The sequence below is a fragment of the Sebastes umbrosus genome, chromosome 16 (assembly GCF_015220745.1).
Source record: "Sebastes umbrosus isolate fSebUmb1 chromosome 16, fSebUmb1.pri, whole genome shotgun sequence".
NCBI classification, from domain to species: Eukaryota; Metazoa; Chordata; class Actinopteri; order Perciformes; family Sebastidae; genus Sebastes; species Sebastes umbrosus.
Genome location: NC_051284.1, coordinates 19,986,061 through 20,008,689, shown reverse-complemented (window position 1 = coordinate 20,008,689; position 22,629 = coordinate 19,986,061). Strand labels below are relative to the sequence as shown.

Sequence of the window (22,629 nt, the reverse complement as noted above, 5' to 3'; positions counted from 1 at the left end):
TGCAGCTGTGCTCGGCTCGTGATTGGCTCGGGCGGATGAGTAGGCGGGACCTTGATACCGCGGCTCCAGTTCCCCGATCACTACTGCCCAGTCTCCGGCTCCAAATGACGTCAAAAAAATGAATAAATAAATAAATAAAAATCTCAAAATTGGCCGCTCCCATATCCAGAATATTTTGGCTTCACTTTTGTACAGTGGGAGGAAGTGGAGACGTGTCGTCCATCTATATATACTGTATATACAGTTTATGGTTAAAACCATAGACGTATGGTTAAAATCCGAACATTTTTAGTCAGCCCTTAATTTGGGGAATGAGCCAGGATTGCAAATATGCTTGGATTTGATGGGTTTTGATCTTCATTCTCTTTATACACTAAATATTCTTATAAGCTTCATAGCCAAGAAAAGTACAGATCACAGCTTATTACTTCACTGTCTCATTGATGCCATTCAGAACGCCTTGACTTTGAGCTGAGCCTGGCTGAGTACAGACATTCAATTCAATTCAATTCAATTTATTTTTATATATAGCGTCAAATCACAACAGAAGTTATCTCAAGATGCTTTATATATAGAGCAGGTCTTAGACCGTACACCATAATTTAGAGACCCAACAAGATCCATGGTGCTAACGTGATCTGTATGACCTGCTAACCTCACCGTGTCTCCCTTGCCCTCTCATCTACAGCGACAGTGACGCTGTCGTCACCGGAGCCCCTGAGAATAAATCTGTATAGTGTTTCACCAGGCGTGACTGACAAAATGTACTCTACACCTGGGGGCTTTCCACATCTCTCTCATCATCATAATCATCCAGCCAGATCAATGCAACATACTGTACAATTTAGAGAATCTGAGTTACCTGCTGCAGAACATAAGAAACTCAGCACTACTCTGTTTTATAAATCAAGAGGCCCTGAAGCAGGTCAGTGAGAGAATTCAAATATAAAGAAAGAGAAGCTGCTCATTTCCTCAAACGTTTGCCTTTATTCTCACTTGGTTGCCTTTTTTTTGTCAATGAACTGATGTTGGGCTTTAATGTATAACAGCACTCCTTTCAGGTGTCTTAAAGGTCTCATCATCTCTCGTATCCTAAACACACGTGTGATATTATATAAGAAAATTATATATTAAAAAGCCGTCGGATCTGGAGATATGTACAGTATAATAATGTCACTTATTAGTGTGTATGTTTGATTGACAGGACATTTTGTTTGAAGTCAATAAAATTACATATGCCATATAGCCAAAGAAAGAGCACACCATTGATACTGATTCTTATAACATTTGGTACCACTTATTATAGCCTTTACAACATTATATTAAAAATGCTGTGATAGAAGCCAAAAAAAAAGAGCCTTTAAACATCTGGTCTTCCGCACTTATTGAATTACGTGTCTTAGGCTATGGATTTATCACCAGCACAACCAAGGACACAGGACACGGATACTTAAGTAAACAGTCAGACGAAATACGAAATACATTAATATTCATCCTTGACATTTCGGATGTTGGAGGCGGACAGATGGATACTCCTTGACAACTATCAGATATCTCTCCATTTATTCATAACTTCTTCCATCCATCATTTCCTCCAGTTTTGAAGAAGCCACGGCACTGAAATGACTCAATAAAAAGTGTAAAATTATGTTTGACATGCTTCACTTTTTATTTTGTTGTAATAACAACTGAAATGATTTATCAATTATCAAAATTGTTTTGTCTATTGACAAATCGACTAATTGATAAATAAATTGCGCCAATACATGTTTGAAAATAGAAAGAAAATACAGATCTTCTTCTAGTCATCGGAAAACATCTATAGTGTACAGTTTTAAATGTTGATGAATATTAAAGGTGCTATTGATAACATTGATAACATTCAGCCACTAGATGTTGCATTCTCCCTCCCCCGTTCCATTGCATTTACTTCACAACAAGTCATTGCCAGGCACTTACCATCAATCTCAGACAGTTTTTTTTCCACACTAACTGGCAACTTGATGGTTGACGACCCAGAGATACCACGTGACATCACTTCACTATTGGCTCACAAACCCTTTTTAGAAGTGGGAACCAAAAATCAGATATCTTCCACAGAGATAAACAAAACATAAATTTTTGACCTGCCAAATTTTTTTAAATGATTAATTTACAATCATAATAATATTATTTTTTTTAGGAAAAGCCATACTTTTATTCAGCACCTTTCCAAAAGCTTTGTAAATATATTATTATTATTTTTAAAAATATTTATCTACATAAAATGTTATCAATAAGACCTTTAAGAATATAGGAAATTTGTGATGCTATTCTCAAGAGACAAATCCAGATCTAGACAAATGGATCAATAACATCCAGAGTGTGGATATCACTTTAAAAGTGATATTTCAGCATCACACTTTTACACAAAAAAACAACAACTTTAGGCCACCTACAGCCTACAAATGGTCTTTCTGCAGTAAACCGAAGTACTCAGGAAAAACTCAAACTAATGACCTTGCCTTTGCTGTGACATGACAAATAATAAACAGCCCCCAGTAACCAAGTAACAAAAACCCAGGGATTAAATGCAGCCTCCATAGTCAGGACGGAAGCATGATGGAAGTATGTTTTGTCTTTCCATGATTTGTTCTTATCATTTTGTCCTTTTAAAGGGATTATGAGAAAGGTTGCAGCGTGGCCAGTGAGTCAGGGAGATCGTTGATAAGGTTGGTAGGTTTCAGCTAATCCAGGAAGAGGTCACAGACCGACGGGTATAAAACGACATGAAGGGAAGCAGAAGCACTCAATAAAAAGCCGTCCTGCTCAGAGGCACAATGAAGGGGGAGCTTTCTCTCAACATGGTAGTACTCTATCATATCTCATTTTTCGATTCAACTGATCTTTGATTGACCATTTTCTTTTTTCTCTGTATTATCAGGTAACTGCTGCAACCACAATGGGCTCAGTGAAATCAGCCGGACTGTCTCTTCTTCTGCTGTCTTTTCTTCTTTACATAGCTGATTCTTACCCCAACATTGACTTGTCAAACGGTAAGATTTACTACTTTTATTTCCCTCTATTCACAAAGATTGTACACTGTGCTTTTAATCTCACTGGCACTGTATCACAAGCTGATAAATAGTGTCGTTTTTCTCCAGTGGGCTGTGAGGAGTGCACGCTGAGGAAGAACAAAATTTTCTCCATGGATCGTCCGGTCTACCAGTGCATGGGCTGCTGCTTCTCCAGAGCGTACCCAACTCCTCTCAAGGCCATGAAGACGATGACCATCCCAAAGAACATCACCTCGGAGGCAACATGCTGTGTTGCAAAGCACAGCTATGAGGTACAAGTACAGACAGAAGACATGGCAGGAAAACTTTTCTTTACATACTATTTACTTTACATTGTAGGTTATTGAAATGAGTATTTGTAGGAAATTATAGGCTTATGTTGATTGAATATTTCACCAAATCTGCAGATAAAATACTCTGAAACAAAAAGGCTCCACTTTGGAAATAGACTAGAATATTTCTGTTGTAGTTTTAGTTTAAATTCTATATTATAGATTATATATAATTTTAAGGTTTTAATTTATGTTCACATTATATTTCCGAGGATTTGGTCATGTTAGGTCAGCAGTAGTGAAAAGAAACTACAGAAATGTAAGAAAGTACATTTACTTGAATACAGTTTTGAAGTACTTAACTTAAATAATTCAGTTATATGCTGTATACTTTTACTCCACTGCAATTCTGAGGAAAAGATTCTATAACATAACAGACCCGTTATTGTACAATGCACAATGGTGGAAAGTAACTACATGTACATTTACTCCAGTACAATTTTGAGGAACTTTACTTGAGTATTTACATTTTATGCTACTTTATACTTCTCCTCCACTACATCTAAGAGGTAAATATTGTACTTTTTACTCCACCACATTTATTTGAGACTTTAATAGTTACTTTTTACATTAAAAAGCATATATGCTTTTATGATATGATGCAGTACTGTACTACTCATCTACCCAGTAATATATAAAGTATCTAAATTGACGAAGAACTACAACATTAAAATGTACCCGTGTGTGATAAAAACAGAACAATATAATATTCTATAATAATATAACACTTTGAAAGGAGCCTTTCTGTATAATGAGTACTTTTTTATTTTTTATTTTGTTTTTACATTTTTCTGATAATACTTCTGTCCTTTTATTAAAGTAGGAATTTAAATACAGTAATTTTACTTGTAATAGAGTAACTTTTACATTGTGGTATTACTTCTATTTAAATAAAGGATCCAAGTACTTAGTATTTTATTTAATTAATTTAGTTTGCAGTTTAATTCTGGTTTCTGTTGTTCAAAGGTATTTAGAACATTTTGACTGCTCACACTGCTAAAAAGATAATTTTGATCATATATACCTACTGCTGACTTTATTAATAATCCCTCTTGTGTCTTCCTCCTCATTTGTGCCTCTTTCAGACGATGGTGTCCGGCATACCGGTGAAAAACCACACAATGTGCCACTGCAGCACCTGCTACTTCCATAAGATATGAAGAACTGGAGAGCATCCTGCAGCACTCGGCTTGGCAACACGCTGTGTTTCTTTTAATATGCACAAGCTCATTTCTGTTTTAAAATGTTTGTTCACGTGTTGACAGATAATATTTTTGTAGCAAGTCTGTGTCTGTGTAATTAGCCTATATTTGCGTTGATAGAAGTGCATGATTAATTGTAGATTGAAAAGCAATTAAAATGTGCATCCCAGATGTTGCATCTTCATGAATGTGTCTGACACTGTGTGTGTGTGTGTGTGTGTTGGGAGCAATTTTTTGGGTGTGTTACACATCGCTAAGTTGCTTTAGACAACTGTGTCTGCTAAATTAATGTAATGATGTGTAACAGATGTGGAAAAAGTACTCCACCCTTCTACTTAAGTAAATGTAAATTGTACTTAAAGTACAAAAGTATATACACCAAAATATACTTAAAGTACCAAAAATAAAAGCACTCATTATGCAGAATAATATATATTATACTATTGTATTATAATTATTGATGCATTAATGTGTTAATCACGTTAATGTTGCAGTTGGTAATGGTGGAGCTCATTTTAATGACTCTATATACTGCTAGGTAGTTTAATATATAATAATACATCATCATTTATTAGTTGATTATATTTTGTTTTATTAATTTGAATCTGATAAGTAATTAATGGTATCAAATAAATGTAGTGGACTAAAAAGTACAATATTTCTCTCTGAGGTGTAGAAGTAGAGAGTGACAAGAAATGGAAATACTCAAGTAAAGTTGGCTACAAGTACGTCAAACTTGTACATAAGTAAATGTAGGCCTACTTAGTTACATTAAGTAAGAAATAGTAACATAAGGAACTGAAAGTGAAAATTGACTTTGAGGTTGATAACGGGTTTGTGCCATGACAAATTCGACTCAATCAGTCAACCAATCAATCACAATTGGCGACCAAAATATATGTCAAGTAGCCGAACAGAACTGAAATTGAAGCCAACATCGGACAGAAGTCATTAAATTACTCAAAAAGAAAGGAAAAGTTATGATAGTTTTAACCTCTACAATTCCATGACAACTGAGTAAATTGTGTGATATGATGAAAAACAACAGAAGAGCTTCAGAATTTAAATTATTTTGAAATGAAATGCTTAATTAATTTCTAGTGTGAGTAGATGGTGATGTGTAGAAAATTAGGGTAATCCCATCAGTTTATTTGTGGAAATGAATTAAGCCACATGTTGAGGGTAATGTAAAACTTCAAGAAGTTATAGTAAGTACTATACAAGTCGTTCCCAAACTTTTTCACGTCAAGGACCCCTAAACTTACACAAATTAGACCGCAGACCCTCATTTAATAAGATTTTTTCCAGGGTCCAGCATCTGAAAGTTTTTTTTGCTTTTAGATGTGTGACTAGGGCTTTCAAAGTTAAAGTTACGCAAATATGTTTTAACGCCACTGATTTCTTTAATGCATAAACGCAATCGATCCTTTGGAGGTTGTAGCGGGCTTAAATTTATCATATGAACCTAGAAAACCTAAAGAATCCATTGGTTCCAACCGTGTCATACTAGCTTGTCGCAAAGAAGGCTAAATAACGCTCCAAACTTATGCAAAATTTTGGCTATTTTTACGCTAAATCGATAAATAAATTGCACCAATGCATGTTTGAAAATAGAAGGAAAATACACATCTTCTTCTTGTCATCGGAAAACATCTAAAGTCCACAATTTTAAATGTTGATGAATATTAAAGGTGCTATTCGATAACATTGATAACATACAGCCTAACCTATACTGCAGGTCATAGCTGACCTACAGTATATCTTTTGCATGGATGGTAATAAGCATGGTGGTCTTCATGCAGGAGCAATCACACTGAGATTAAGCTGATGAGTAAACAGTCCAGTCTGTGTGGGTGTGTGTGTTGCAGAGTGTGTGTGATCACTGTAAAAGGCCATGGATGCTTTGTTGACATCATGCATGTGTGTATGTGGTGTAGTTTCTTCCCTTCCCCCCTCTCTCTGCTCTGCTCTTGCTCTTGCTCTTGCTCTTGCGTGCGCGTGCGTGTGCGGGGTCTGGCAGCAACGTAACATCTGTGCGTACGCGGTCGTGATTGTGTTGTGAAGATGGCGGAGGGGGAGACAGAGAAGGAATATGACACACGGGAAGCCACCGAGGAGCTCCGAGAGCGCTTCCACGCTTTGACTACAGCTTTGAGAGAGACAGAGCAGTCTCCGCTGGAAGCCTCGCTGCATTTCTGCCAGGAGTTTTGCCAGGTTAGACCTCCACCGACCACCGTCCTCCTCTTCCTCTCCCTGCTGCTGCTGCATGCAACATCCCGGCCAGCAGCAGCAGCTCAGCCTGCAGCCCCTCTGGCTTCCTGGCCGAGGATGCGCGTCTACGTTTTCTGCTACAACAATGTAGCTAAAGGAGAGCTTAGCTGTAGCTAATTTCAAAGATGGGGGAAAAAAAACTCCACTATGTTTTTTTTTTCACCCATTTATCTCCAATAATGTTTATATATTGCATTAACTTATACATGCAAAAGTGTGAGGAGAAGTCACCCTAGTGTGTGAGCGCCGTGCACAGCATTACTGGTATTTTCCAGGGCCATAAGGAGAGCTAATAGCTGATGAATGCTGCTAGCTGGTATGCAGGGTCCCCTGTCCTGTGCAGTGGTCATGCTGTGTGCAAAAAAAAAAAAAAAAAGGGTAGCTAGGTTAGCCATCTTTTACAGGGCGATTGCATTGATATGCACAAGTCATTTTTTTATTATAAGCTGTTATAACGATGCATCTCCATGTTTAGTTTTTTTTTAGCTTGGTGTTAAAAAAGGGGAGCTGTTTTTTATTGTACGGAAAGATCAATGATTTTTTTTTTTTTCTTTCTAAGGTGCTAGCCTAGACCAGGCCTTTTTGCACTAATTAATCCAGCTAGTAGTTATTACAGTGGTATAGCTCAGCTTTAAGATAAAAAGATGTTAAATGTTATAGCAGCTGAGACTGAGATTTGAAAAAGGGAAAGTGTGGCAGTGGTCACTGACTCCATTACACATCCTCCTCTAATTAATTTGACCACGAAAAAATTACATGCAAGGTCTCCATTTAGCTGATTTACTGCAAGGATTACTGTCACTGCACCAAATTAAGTTTGGATTATTGGTTTGTTTTCTGTCCTACTTTAACTTTTTAAGTTATTTTGAGTTAAAAAAAAAAAAAAAAAGGGGGGGGATGAGCCTTTTGGGTTGCATGCTGTTAAAATACTGATGGAGATTTAGCTCACAAACTTGCAGGAATATAATGGATTCATTCAGGATGTAATGCTGAATCTTGTGTGAATATTATTAGTGTGTGTGTGGAAGAAATGGAGGGAGTTTTCATTGATGAAGGTGAGGTGTTACTTGAGCTGGGTGAAAAAAAAAGAAAGGGAGGGTGAAAAGTTTTTTTTTTTTTTTTGCTTGCAGAGCCACACATAACTGATGCTTTGTTGTCTTAGGTGTCCACATCTTGCCTGAATTTTTATAATCAGTATGTAATAACAGTAAATATTGATCCAAATGTATTTTTTTTCTCCATCCATGATAGTTTTTCTTTTTTCTTAATCTAAAAGTTATTTGTGACTTTTTGAAATCAAAGCAAACCACAAAGTTTTACTTTTTCCATTTAATCTAAATTGCTATCACATCTTTGTACTCAGTCGTAGTACAGAGGAATGAGAAAATATCACGGTATATGGTATTACACTATTATAAATCTTAATATTATCATTATTAATAGGGATGAACCGATACCGGATCGAATATCAGGCCGATACTGACTCAAATAGCTGGATCGGGTATCGGTGATAATGGGGCTGATCTATTCAATTACATTTAATGTTTATATACTACATACATTATATATTGGAATTTAAATTTATGTTTACGTTTTGACCAGTTTGTTGCAGCATTAAGAAGGTTTACACTTGAATTGTTATTTTTTAGGATCTTTTTTACCAAGTCGCCAGTGCACCATTTCTTATTTTAATATTAAATAACAGTTCAGTAAATTTATATCTATGTATTTATTTGCTACATGTTTTACGGAGTGAGGAAAGCTATAAGATATAGAAGAATGATCCCAGTCTCTTCCACACAGCGAAGCATTCAGTTTATTGATTAAACGCTGGTATCGCATCGGTACTCGGTATTGGATTGGTACCAAAAGCCCAGGCATCGATATCAGGACTGAAAAAGTCGGATCGGTGCATCCCTAATTATTATCAGTTACAAAGACCCTTAAAGGAATGAGAATTATAAACCTGATAAAAATAGCATGTAACTATAATATGTTATGTTATAACTAAGCATATTAGTTTACATTAGGGGTGTAAGAAAAGTTCGAATATCACAATATTATATTTTGTATCGATTCTCAAAAACACTATTGATTTTTAATGAATAGTTTACATGCAAAGAGGAACTCAGTCAATACTTTATTTCATTTGTGAAGAGATGTGCCCTCTTTGTGTATGTGTCCTCTCAAAGTAGTGCTATGATGTTGGATGTTTCAGAGACTGTGATAAATGCAAATGCAGATCCCACTGTTCTGATTGCATCAAAAAAGTCAACTTTTGTTTCTCTGATTTTATGCATATGGTTGTGTGTTCTTTATATTTATGACAGTTTTCCTAAAATTAGATTAAAAAATATTGCAATATATATCGACTTGCTTACAGTATCGCAATACATCACAATATATTGAATCGTAACCCCTGAAGTATCATATCACCAGATTCCTGCCGATACACAGGCCTAGTTTTTTTTCTAGCAGCATTATAATTTAGCATGTTTTTAATTACTAAATGAAAAACATCAGCTGTGAGCTTTTAAAATAATGACCTATGATTATTAACAATCAACATGTACTGTAGGTGTGCAGCAGCGCAGCCAGACTGCTCCTGTCTGTATGTTTAACCCAAACACTCACTTACGTTAGTTTATTCTATACTTTAGATAAAAAAAAAACATACCCATATGTGGTATGATAACCGGCAACTTTCATATTTCACATTTCTGTGTAAGTGCGTTCAGAGAGATGCATAAAACTGGAGTCAAATTCCTTGTATGTATGTACAAGGCAAATAAAACTGATTGTGATTCATTATTGATGAATCTGTCAGTTTTAGATTGAAGATTGATTATTTGTTGAGTTTATATAATGTCAGAAAATAGTGCCTAAACATGCCTATTACAATGTCCCAGTGTGAAAGGCAATGACTCCAAATGTTTTTTCTTCCAGGCAGTTGCAAAAACCCAAAGAAATATAATTTACAATGATTATGAAATAGAGAAAAGTAGCAATCTTCACATTTGAGAAGCTAGAAACAGAAACATTTTTTTGCTTGATGAAGGACTATTTGTTTTAAAGAAATATATTAGTGATTTATACACATTGTCTGTTTGTTAGATTTTTATGTTCTCATTTTCCAGGTATTTCTTAGCCTGCTATTATATACTAGGATCCTTAAAAAACAACCAACCTATCAATGGTTTTATTCTAATTATAGTATTTGTATGCTCTCCAGGTCCTTGTGGAACATGCTGGTCGTTGGAAAACTGATGAGGATCCACTGCCTTTGCTGGGGGTCTACACTGTGGCTATCCTCAGCTTCGCTAAGGCTGCCTCCTGTCTCTCCTCCGAATGTGAAAACGGGCCACTCCTACTTGAAAAGTTAGCACTGTGAGTAGGAACTCCGACATGGGTGTCATTGGAAATACGATTTCTCAAAATCCTGTATTATTTCTCTTATTCTTTCTAACAGCATCTTCCTTATAAACTTGACCTGTAATAATATCTGTTACACATTAATGATGCATAATGCTCAAATTGTATGTTGGGGAAATCATCTTCTTCATTAAGTCTTAACTTTCCTGTAGTATTGTAAAGTTCATTTCATTCATTCATTCATTCAACCTTTATTTATACTCGAGAGAACATTGAGGTCAATAACAAAACAAAGAAGAGGAAACCAAAACAACAACAATGATAAAACAGAGAAGATGCAATATCTTTAACAAATAATTTGATAAATACATTCGGATATTTTAAGATGTAAAATAAAGTACAGTAATATACAAAAGCCCTAGAATCTTGCAATTTACGATAGATCATTTAACAGATTATAATGTAAAATATAACACACTTATGCAAAAGAAAGTAGTAGTCGGGAGATTTAAGATCAAATTTCTAAAATCAAAAGGTACGATTGAGAGCTGCAATGATTAATCGTTTAGTTGTCAACTATTAAATTGGTATTTTAATGAAAAAAAGGTAAAAAAAAATCTGATTTTAGCTTCTTAAATGTGAATATTTTCCAGTTTCTTTACTCCTCTATGATAGTAAACTCAATTTATATTATTTGCATATTATATTCTATTTATATACTTTGAGTTGTGGACAAAACAAGACATTTGAAGGTTTAATCTTGGACTTTGGGAAACACTGATCAACATTTTTCACCATTTTCTGATATTTTATAGACCAAATAACTAATCAATTAATAAAGAGAATAATCGACAATGAAAATAATTGTTAGTTGCAGCCCTACTAGGAGTGAATTGATTTGAATGAGTTGCTGAATTTTGTTCCAGAAGTCAGGTAAACTAAAGTTAAAAGCAAAGTTGATGTGGCAAAGTATGGGTTACAGGTTTTGCATGTGCATACAACATTAGACAATTAGTTTGCTTTTCTGTTCCACTGGTGTAGTTTTGTTTCCTTATTAGTGATCGCAAAGACAGACAGCGATCTTACACAAAAGATGCACAATATTTGACAATAATAATTAAAACAAAACACACCCAAATCACAAAGTAAATTTAGACATGAAAAGTTGTGGAATACTCTGCAAACAGTTTACAGGATATACTCCGATATCCACACAAAGTGCTCTTGAAGTAGCCATAAAGGCAAAGTCCTTGAGGCTGTAAGCAGAATAGAAATGTAGGCTACCTCTTGGGGAGCTTCGACATATTTGGGATGAGCTGCAGACTTTGTTTTTTGCACGTGGAGATGCAGTGCACACACACAATGAAGAGTCACAGAGGCAACAATTGTTAATGTCAAGGATTTCACTTTTTTCTTTTTGAACATTATTGATCACAGTTTCCGATCTGGCCACTCTGAGCGGTTTTTCATTATATGAAAAACAACAAATACTATTTAACAACACCTACACGTACACCTTTATTGATCCATGTAACTAAAGTGTCTCACCGCTACGGATTTACACCCCCATTCCTCCTCTTTGTCATCTTTATTATATTTCCAAAATGCCACGCTGACTGACTTTACAGCACCACACTGTGTGTATAGTTATTCTTGTAATTTGTGGAGTGTGTGTGCACATCCTTGACCTAAATGTGGCTTTAAAACAAATGACTGTGTTGGATTCATAGGAGCTGTGCGGAGCTGCTGCTCTTAATGCCCCAGCATGTCCCTGGTGCCTTATGGGAGGAGTTTCAGTCCTCCGTGAAGGTCAGTATTCCCAGGGACTTTTTCCTGAGGCTTATCGTTGCAGCGATAAGCAAAGACAAGTTGTTTAGTAATTAGAGTGCATTTGGTTTAGCTCATCATTTAAAAGTAATAAAACCATGTGAGCATGAAATGATCACTGCTGCTTTTGAAGAAATATAAACTGGTGACACATTCTGTTGTCATAACAGTTATTTTAGACTCTAGACTGTATAACATTAAGTATGACTCACTGCTGTTTTAGTAATTAGGTTACTACATCCTTATTTATCTTCTGTTGCAGTTGGCACACAGCCTCTTGCAAGAAAGTGGGAGCACGCAGCTTTGCCTGCTCTCAGTTCTGGCGCAACAGGATGGCGTCTGGTCCAACACCACGCTGAGCAGCATCCTGTCCTATCAAAACCCTCAAACTGAGCAAGGTTAGTTCTCACTGGGTTTGAAGCAGTGGTGGATGAAGTACCTGGAAGCCACACTTGAATAAAAGCACAGATATCTAACCAGAAAATGACTTTAGTAGAAGTTAAAGTCACCTATTAGAATATTACTTGAGTAAAAGTGTTTGATATTTACTGTACAATCATATCAGTATAGTGATTTTTGTGATATTAAATGTACTTAAGTATTGAAAGTAAAAGTGCAAGTAAATACTGTTAATAAAAAAAGCTAATTTGCATCTTTGCATTTGAAATGCAGTTCACTTTGGTGAACTTTCAGTTAAAAAATTGCCTCGGCAGCTGATGGTCACTCACCTGCATTTGCACATGTGTGACCGTGCTCTTATTATTCCTCTTAACATGTACACCACCTTAAAAATGGAGGCTACATTAGACTTGAAGAAAAACACTGTCTCCACAACTTAAAGGATTTAAAGAGCAAAATCCAGTTTTTCCATATAGCATGTAGCATGATCTGACATGCAGCCTGCCTGGACTTGAGCAGAAATCTAAACCTAACTACCGTTTTGACTGCACTTTGTTTGCACTTGCCTTTCCCATGAATGAACGAACTTGCCAGCTAGGACCACGGATTCACCAAACCTGCTTGCTTGCAATAGTAATGAGTAACGAAGATGCTTAGGGGAAATGTATCGGAGTAAAAGTACACATTTTATTTAGGAAATGTAGTGGTGTAAAAAAGTGAAAATTGACAGAAGTATAAAAAGTCAAGTAAAGTACAGATACTCCCAACTGTGACAAAGTATTATTACTTCATTACATTACACCACTGGGTTTGAAGTAGGGGTGTGGGAAAAATATACAATATTGTATCAATACACGGACGTCAAGTATCGATCTTTTATTATATAAACTATTAATATTGTATATATATATATATATAAGGATTTGTTACATAAAACGCTATATACCTTATTGCAATACTCAGCATATCGCAAAATGTTTAAAATCGCAATAAGATCGTATCGTGACTTAAATATCATTATAATATTGTATCGTGGGGCCTCTGGTGATTCCCACCCCTAGTTTGAAGATGCACCGCGCTGACTTGTACAACTGTAATTGCATGAAATTATAATTATTCAATGTGTGTATTATAATTGTCTGCATGTCATCTGCAATTTCTTATCTTTTTGTCTATTTGTCCTTTTTTACTTTTTGTTTCTTAGTTCATGAGTACCTTGAGCTGGAAGGTGCCACGCTTCTGAACATGAGAATAAAGCACCTAATCAAAGTGGACAGCGTCAATAAAGCTGCTGTCCTCGCAAAGATGTGCTCAGAGTATCCGGGATACGAAGGAAAAGGAAACTTCAAGCAAACCTACTTGGTTTGCATCTGTATGACAAAAAATCAGGAGCAGCTAATGGAAGAGGTAAGAAATGACACACAGCAACACAGTCATTACATGTAACACTTGAACAAGTGCTCAACAACTGATCAGCGATGTTATATCTTTTATTAACCCAGCAAATCTCCCAATCCACAATCAGAAAATTGAAATCTAAATGTTTTTTTGTAACATGATCATTAAAACAAATGGACAATTGGAATGAAGACGGACTGTTATTTTCCAAAAACAAGCAAAACCTAGTAATCACTCAGCATTTGTTTGATATTTGATAACAAAATGTCCCAACAGTTTTGTCAAATGTGACAGATAGTTATTTGATTTCATTTAAATTGACTGTTTCGGTGATTGTTTCTCTCTTTCTTGCTGGTAGATTGCGTCGATAGACTGTAAAGATGCTCTTGAAATGATCTGCAACTTGGAGTCAGAGGGGGACGAGAAAGGAGCTCTCTGCTTATGTTCTGCCTTTCTCAAGCGACAGCTGCTTCAAGGAGATGTTTATTGTGCCTGGTAAGTGTTGCAGTTTGTTTCAGATAAATACTTTTAGAACACAGAATTACTCTCAGGAATACAGTGGTCACGATCGAAACTGGATGGTTTTCAGCTGATCGGCCATGAGTGGTGACCGGCCGATCAATCTCATATTTCTTATTTTTTTTGGCGGTCACATTTAGTGACACCGCCGAATGTTGGTTTTACGTCGGCACATAGCGGCACAGACAGTAACGTCACAGTCACACACACACTCAACATGTCGTTGGTGTAGAAGTTCTTCAGCATGAGTGAAGAAGACATAAAGCTGCAATTTGTCACAACTGCAAAATAAGCCGTGGAGGAACAACCTTAAAAACATTTAGAACAACTAACTTAATCAGAAACTTATTATATCGTAATTTATTCCCATGATGCTGCTCAGAGTAATCACAGAGCTCCGTTAACGGAGGTTCAATTGAGTTACATTATAGTGCTTTCAAGCTCCAGATGAGCATTGGGCGAAGGTAAATTATAACCCTATCATGATACGTTCAAATGTAATCTTGTAAAATTAAGTTTTTGGTGAGAAACTTGAATAGAGATGTTTTCACAGCAATATAAAATGGATAATAGAGAGGAATTTATGACCTGTTTAACTTCTTAACACTAACGTTAGTTCTAAGCAGATTATAATATATAATTAGAACTATTAATGACAAGATTTTTTTTAATAAAAGAAAATATTTAAATAAAAATACAATCATGTATTTCCTAATCATTTGAATTGTGTGTTTTTAAATAACCGCTAAAGATGACAATCATAAAGTAAAAGGATAACATTTAGAAGTTTTGATCGTTTGAAATTATTTTTCGGGGCGGTGGTGAAGAAATGTCAGTCTGTAGTCTTCCTGTCAATTAAAGTTCTTAGAAAGAAAATCAGAATCGGCAGGATAGACTCTTAAAAAATCGGGAATCGTAATAGGCCAAGAAAATTGCAAACGGTGCATCTCTAACCTGAAATAATCTCTGTAATAATCATGTGCACAAAGATACCCTCACTGTTGAGCCTGTTGGAGAGGATGACTCTTTGTGTTTGAAGGTCCATGTCTCTTTATAGCTTAGTACTCGAGGGAAGATATGCCAACTGTGAATAAATGACTCACACTCTTTGATACAGTTGAAGTTAAAACTATGTAGATTTGTGGTCATCTGTAATCTGAATATATATACTTTTTAGTTTCAAATTAAAAAGTTGTTTTTAACAGTTGTGTTTGTGATGTTTTGCAGGGAACTCACACTGTTCTGGAGTAAGCTACTCATGCGTTTAGAGTCGTCAGCTGATGCATTTCTTGGACACAGCAAAGAGATGGCTCATCTCTGCAGGAGCGTCTGTCATATTCTGTTTCTAATCAAAGTAATCCAAAATGAGGTAAGAGAAGTAGTCTATAACAATGACCCATATGATATGATTGTATCTGTTAAGGGGGCCTTAAAATAAAACACTTGGCAATTTAGTTTTATTTTAATTTTTGTTTTTATTTGTTTTATTTCCATAGGTTGGAGAAGTGGGTCTTCCAGTGTGCGTGGAAATGTGCATTCAAGCTCTAAAAATGACATCCAGTGACCATAAAGATAGCAAGTCCACCATCTGCAAGACTATTTCCTGCATCTTGCCGACTGATCTGGAGGTCAAGCGTGCGTGCCAGCTGACCGAGTTCCTCCTCCAGCCTACCGTCGACTCGTATTATGCTGTGGAGTCACTGTACAACGAACCCGACCAAAAGCCCGAGGAGGACGAGAGTCTACCAGTGCCCAATTCTTTACGCTGTGAGTTACTGCTGGCCTTCAAGACACAGTGGCCTTTTGATCCAGAGTTCTGGGACTGGAAAACACTGAAACGCAACTGCTTGGCACTGATGGGAGAGGAGGCAGCTATTGTGTCATCTATTGACACACTCAACGACACAGACGAACAGGAGGTGGAAAGCGCACTTGGCAAACTCCCTGAATACAGAGACCTGGAGGATTTCCTGCTAACCACTACAAATGAACTCAATGAAATCACGGATGAAAGAGAAAAAAACCGAGAGGCTAAAAAACTCCGGGAGCAGGGTTTTGTGTCTGCCCGCTTCAGAAACTGGCGAGCCTACATGCAGTATTGTGTTTTGTGCGACAAGGAGTTCTTGGGTCACAGGATTGTTCGCCACGCGCAGAAGCACTTCAAAGATGGAGTGTATCTGTGTCCAATTTGTGCAGACAGTTTTGAAACTAGGGAGATTTTAGAGCCACATGTAGCATCACATGTAAAGCAATCTTGCAAAGAGAGACTAGCTGCGATGAAAGCTGCTAGGAAGGTAACCAAACCACCTCAGTCCCCGAAAAGTCCATCAAAAAATTCAAAAGTCGCTGCCAAGGTGAGCATTAGTCCTGTTAAAATTGAATCGCAAGTTGGCGACCAATTGGCGTCTCCTGTTAAGATAGAACAAACTACATCGGACATTCATATAAGTCAAGACTGTTTCTGTCCCGTCAAAAACTGTTCCAAGGCGTTCAAGTTTTTCCGCAACCTCATGGCTCACGTCAGATCTCACAAGGACGACGAAGAGGCCATGAGGTTTTTAGAGATACAAAAACAGAAGGTGGTGTGCCAGTATTGCAGACGGCAGTTTGTTAACGTCAGACACCTTAATGATCACTTACAGATGCACTGTGGCAGCAAACCATACATCTGCATACAGCTGGACTGCAAGGCCAACTTTAACTCCAACTCCGAGCTTCTGATGCATAGAAAAACACATCCCGAATTCAAGGCCCAGTGCATGTTCCCCAACTGTGGCGAAGTTTTCAGTGAGGCCTACCTGTTGTATGATCACGAGGCTCAGCATTACCTTACCTACACCTGCCAAACGGAAAACTGTGGCAAAATATTCTACTCACAGACTCAATTCTTGTCTCACCAACAGCATCACAGTACAAACGTTGCAGTACACAGTTTGCCCATCACGAGTCAAAACCCTCCCGAGACTCCAAAAGTAGAACCACCACCCGAGAGCACCCAGAGCAATGAAGACACCTGTTCTGCAGTCGCCTGCATTGAAAGGAATAACACAGGTGTATATATGAAGGAGGCATCACCGTGCAGCTTACCAGAGCTCGGTAAAGAACCCATTCCGCTGAGAGTGAAACACTCGATTGAAAGCATGCTGAATTCTGCAGCACGTGCTGAAATGAAAGAACCAGAGAAATGCTACACTCCGCTGACAAACCCCACTCCAGCACCAGCCGATGTGGAACCAGCACCAGAGGCTCCACATGCGCACCATAATGTGGCTGGGCAAGGTGAGATCCCTCCACCAGTAAATCCTGTACCAAGTGCACCAAACCCTGTTGCAAGTCAACAGGGAGAGGGGCTTAATAATGTACGGGGCAATGAACTTCCAAAAGCGATTCCACAAATAATTTCTCCGAGTCAAATCAAGACTGAAATCCCTTCTTCGCTGCAAGGATACCCTTCCAGCACGCCTGCTGCAACTGCTGGCAACGAGGAGAATCTGCATTGCTGCCCGTATAGTGAATGCACAAGGGCGTACAGCACAAACAAAAGTCTGTCCAGGCATGTGAAGAAGCAACACCCGGAAATATTTGAAGATTGGAAATTGGCAAAGAAGTATAACAAAGTGGCCAAAATTACATCAAAAAGGGCTCCAGGTGGGCCAGCTTCACCGAATCAGCACCCTGGGAACAGGCCGTCACATCAGCCAGGAGTACTATGCAACAAACCTGGGATGCAGCAGATGGATTACCCAATGGGATCTTCAGCCTCGCCCGCCCAGTGTTATTCTGGATCAATGGAGCCTGTGCCCATCACTCCGATGGTAAACCCCACAATGTACCCGTCATGGGGAAGCCAGAATAATCCCAGCGGAATGATGCAGCCAGACGTGTCCCAGTCGTGGTCTTCACCTCCCATGAATAACTATCCAGACAACCTCAACATGAACGAGTACCCCCATCGGAGCTATCCTCATTGGCAGGCAGACTCTTATCAAACCGCAGCGTCTCACCCGCCTGATAGAGATCATTCAATGGCAGCTATGCAAGGTCCGTCTATGTCACACGCTCCTTCAGTTTCAAGTTTGATGTCTCAGTATGTGTCAAGCTCTCTGATGCTTGACAATGGAGGGCATATACATAATGGAGGGAATCAGTATGGGCTAATGCATCCAGAGGGCAGTGGAGACGGCGTAGATGTGGGAGGAAAAAGCAGTGTGACGAGCCAGCTGGATAATGGAAACAGTATCTCAACAATTGATAGCCTCCCTGAAGGAAGTTACCACACTCCATATGCTCAGAGTGAAAACTCTTGTCTCACTCAAGACTCGTCAGTCGATATACCCATGAAATGTCTAAGCCCAGAGGCTCAAGTTGCATTAAAAGCTACACATGAAATAATTAAAACAGAGAATGTGTCCGTTCCTTGTTATGAACATATGGACAACTCCGTGGACGGCATGCTCAGTCCAAACGCAGATTTCCCTTACGATGAGGAGTGTCCCGATGCCGACTGTGAGGCTAACCCGTCAGATGAAAAGGCCGGTGACCCCGACACGCTGAAAGGAAAACGCGCCAGGTTGAGCAAGCGAACCAAATGGCCGGCCATCATTAAGGATGGCAAAGTCATCTGCAGGAGATGCTTCAGAGAGTTCACAAGCACCAAGTCTCTCGGAGGCCACTTATCTAAACGCTCACAGTGCCGGCCTGTAGATGAAATCGACCTAACCGCAGATCTGCCGTCATCTTTTCTGGATTTTCTCAATGACCCCCACGTCCCTGACGCCAACGCAGCAGGAGCACCATTCAACGCGTCAAATGGCGATTTCTCACAGGAATCTTGTAGCTTGACCACTTTGACTTCACCCATGGTGTTGAAACAGGAGCCCCAGAATACAAATATAATGGACTATTCAAACTCTGTCTCCCATGAAAACCAGCAACAGAAGCCCGGAGAGTTGGTTAATCCAGCCCTCGCTGGGCATTATCAAGAGGATCACCTGATGGAAATTTCACATGCCTTTCAAAGGTTGGATTTGATCGAGGCACAAGGGAAGATGCGGAGTGCTCTGGCTTTAGAGCAAAATGTCAGTCGTGACATTCCCCGTGACATTGAAAAAAGTAAAATGCTGAGTAAAAGTGATGACAAGCCCTCTGAAAAGGTCCCCAAACCTTTTAAATGTGACCAGGATGAGTGCGAGTACTCATTCATGACAAAGGAGGCGTTATTCAAACACTTGAGTAAAATGCACGACTACTCTAATGACATGATAGAAGATCTAAAGAAAACCCCATCCAAGCTGTCTCCATATCCCTGTCAGATCTGCCCCAAAACGTTCACGAGAACGACAGGTTTGAGAATTCACTATGAAAAGGTCCATAGATTGTCAAAGCCAGAAATGCAGAAGCTGAGGATCAGCGCTCGAAACAGGCGTGCATTTAGACTGAACAAAGATGAAGTGTTTATTAGCCGTGTGACCGCTGATGCTAATCCAAGTTGCACGACACAATCCGCAGTCATGTTACCTGCTATAAAACAAGAACCACTCGACATCGCAATCGCAGATCAAACAGACGATGATCCACAAGGTCCTCAAATCACGTCGCCAGGAGATGCAGATAAACAGGGCTTCATGTCTGAGGTATCGATTGTTGCACAACTACCACCACCTCAAAACTATATGACTGATAGGCCGTTCTGTGAGGTGGAACAGCCAGTGCACAAAAAATCTCCAGAGAAACTAACTAAAGTGGCTGTTGTAAACAAGAGTCCAGATATGAAGAAAAAAGACAAATCCTGTTTAAAAGAGAAACGCAGTCCGGTTGGCAAAAAAGCGAAGAAGCAGCAAGGACGATTAGATGCATCTTTTAAGGAGCCGACGTCGAGCCCTTCCACTGCGTCTGCTTCGTCCTCCCCAGAGAAAGCCAGCAGCTCCAAAAGCACACCGACGAAGGATGAATCTCAGAGAAAAGAGAGATCTCAGAAAAGGTTGAGCTTAAAAATGTGTGAGACAGACAACGCCTACAGTCCATACAGACCATATCGCTGTGTTCACGAAGGATGCACCGCCGCATTCACCATCCAGCAAAATCTGATTCTCCACTACAGGGCCATGCATCAGGCGTCGCTGCCCCCGAGCAAACCCGAACCTGACGTTGAAAAGACGAGCGTTAACAACGGACAGGAGAGCCATCAGAGCGTAGACAAAGACGATGAGGTCAGGTGTCAAGTTAAAAACTGTTCCAGGGTGTTCATGGGAATCACGAGGTTAGTGCAGCATTACCTTTTACTTCACAAGTTCACCCGCGACAAAGCCACCGCCATGATGGCCAGCATGACCATAGGGACTTTCAACTGTGACCGGCCCGAATGCGCTCTCCCCTTCAGCTCCGTGGAAAAGTACATTGAGCACATTAAGAACTACCACAAGGAGATCGCCATCTCCGAGAGCGGCTCGGTTGATCCAACTTTCAGGTGCGAGTACGATGAATGCGACCGCATTTACACTACGAAATCGAACCTCCTCCGTCACCTGATAAAAAAGCACGGATACGTTTATGATCCTAAAACGAGCGACGGAAGACGGACTAAATCAATGGGGTTCTTCACGGAGGCTAACGGGAAGGAGAATGTTGAAAACAAATTCAAATCGAAGAAGAAAAACACTAAAAAGAAAGACGGGAAGTCCATTGAACACTGGACTAGTTTTGGAAAGCCTACACTAAAATCACACGAAGAGGCGTCAGCCATGTGCACCAAGAAGTCCGCCCTGCAGTACCCATGCATGATAATAGGCTGCGATGCAGTGGAGCGGGCTGAGAGAAGTATATTTAAGCATTACACCACTCATGGCCTCACAGAAAGATACATCGAAGACCACAGGAGCCAGTTCATTTTCTGCAAAAAGTACTCACGCTCCAGATTCAAAGATTCAAGCAAATCGGAGGGCGCGTCGAGCTCATCTTCTGAGGAGACTGAGCCAGACGACGCCGAGAAGCCCAGCGAACAGAAAACAGATGAGCCGGTGGATCGAATAGGCCAAGAAGACAGCAAGCTGTCCAACGACGATAGTGCAGAATCTCAAGCTTCCACTGGGACAGACGGAGGGACTAAAAGAGGCCGCCCCAGAAAGCCTGCACATCCTACACCAGCTTGTCCGGAGAGGATCCAGACCCTTAGGAACCGTTCGACTGTTAACAGTTCAAGAGAGAACTCAAATCCTGGTACCCCTACAGCCCAAGAACAACGCGACGACGGGGTCACGCCAGGGTCGTTCAAGCCTTTAGGGCTTGAAGACTCCTTCCTTAAGTTCTTGGAAACCTCAGAGTCAACCCACTCTTCCAAACGCAAATTAAATGACAAATCTAGTGCTGAACTGCCGTCCAAAAGACAACTAACTCTAAGACAGAAATCTGCAATGAAAAGTAAAATAACGGATGAAATCAGAGGCTGTGGAAATCTAGTAGACTTCAGAAATCCGCTTAATCTCAAATCAGTGAGCAATGTCAAGATTGTCATGGATAAAAGGTTTTCAGACGGTGCTGATCTTCTGCTAAAGCAGCTACAAGACATGAAGCCCATAGTCAAAATAAAAAAGTGGCTTTATAGCGGTTCATAGCCCCGATATTTTGTTTTCAACTCGATCTCACTCAGGATTTGAGAAGTTATGCTGCAGAATGGTTTGTTTGATAATGCATCAGATTCCCAACTGTTAACAGTTATGGTCACAGTTAACGATGAAATGGCCTATTTTGTACCTAATGAAAAAATGTCTTGGATGATTTTAAGTATGTATGTTAGTTATAATAACCAGGTAATCTATAGGGCATAGATTTTAGAAACATGTTTGTATTTATGCTTAGTACTGAAGATGTTTTTTTTTTTCTTTTTGCTAAATGGAGACTTTTAAAGAAAAACTATGTTTTTATATATCCCTATGGGATTTCAAGTTCTGTTTGTATTTATTTCATCCTTTTTCAACACTAGTAGACCTATCTGTAATATTTACATGTCTTCCACAAAGTGTTCAATAAAATGTTACTGTTTCCTTTTGTAAAATATTGTCTGCAGACTTTTTTTTGTCTCAGTTGTTTTACAGTTAGTTCACGGTCGAGTACATTTGTTCCTCAGCTTCCTAGATTCATGCACAATTTTTCATATGGAAAATAGACAAATAATGGCATGTCATAGCGTGTCACACCTCTAGTTGATTGTATTTGAATTTCTGACAAAATATTAGAGCAAGATCGCTTAAAATAATA

At 38.9% G+C, this 22,629-nt stretch overlaps 2 protein-coding genes across 2 annotated transcripts; both read left to right on the top strand.

The window, feature by feature from the left end:
- The first annotated feature begins 2,583 nt into the window (after window positions 1-2,583).
- On the top strand, window positions 2,584-4,760 carry cga (glycoprotein hormones, alpha polypeptide). The gene is made up of 4 exons (XM_037746311.1): window positions 2,584-2,846; window positions 2,924-3,035; window positions 3,144-3,328; window positions 4,474-4,760. The coding sequence occupies exons 1-4, from the start codon at window positions 2,820-2,822 to the stop codon at window positions 4,546-4,548; spliced, it is 399 nt and encodes a 132-aa protein (XP_037602239.1). The 5' UTR covers window positions 2,584-2,819; the 3' UTR covers window positions 4,549-4,760.
- Window positions 4,761-6,619: 1,859 nt separating this feature from the next.
- znf292a (zinc finger protein 292a) lies at window positions 6,620-22,426 on the top strand. The gene is made up of 8 exons (XM_037746795.1): window positions 6,620-6,804; window positions 10,094-10,248; window positions 11,964-12,042; window positions 12,323-12,458; window positions 13,664-13,866; window positions 14,216-14,352; window positions 15,604-15,745; window positions 15,873-22,426. Exons 1-8 carry the CDS (start codon window positions 6,655-6,657, stop codon window positions 21,984-21,986), a joined length of 7,116 nt encoding a protein of 2,371 aa, XP_037602723.1. The 5' UTR covers window positions 6,620-6,654; the 3' UTR covers window positions 21,987-22,426.
- The last annotated feature ends 203 nt before the right edge of the window (window positions 22,427-22,629 follow it).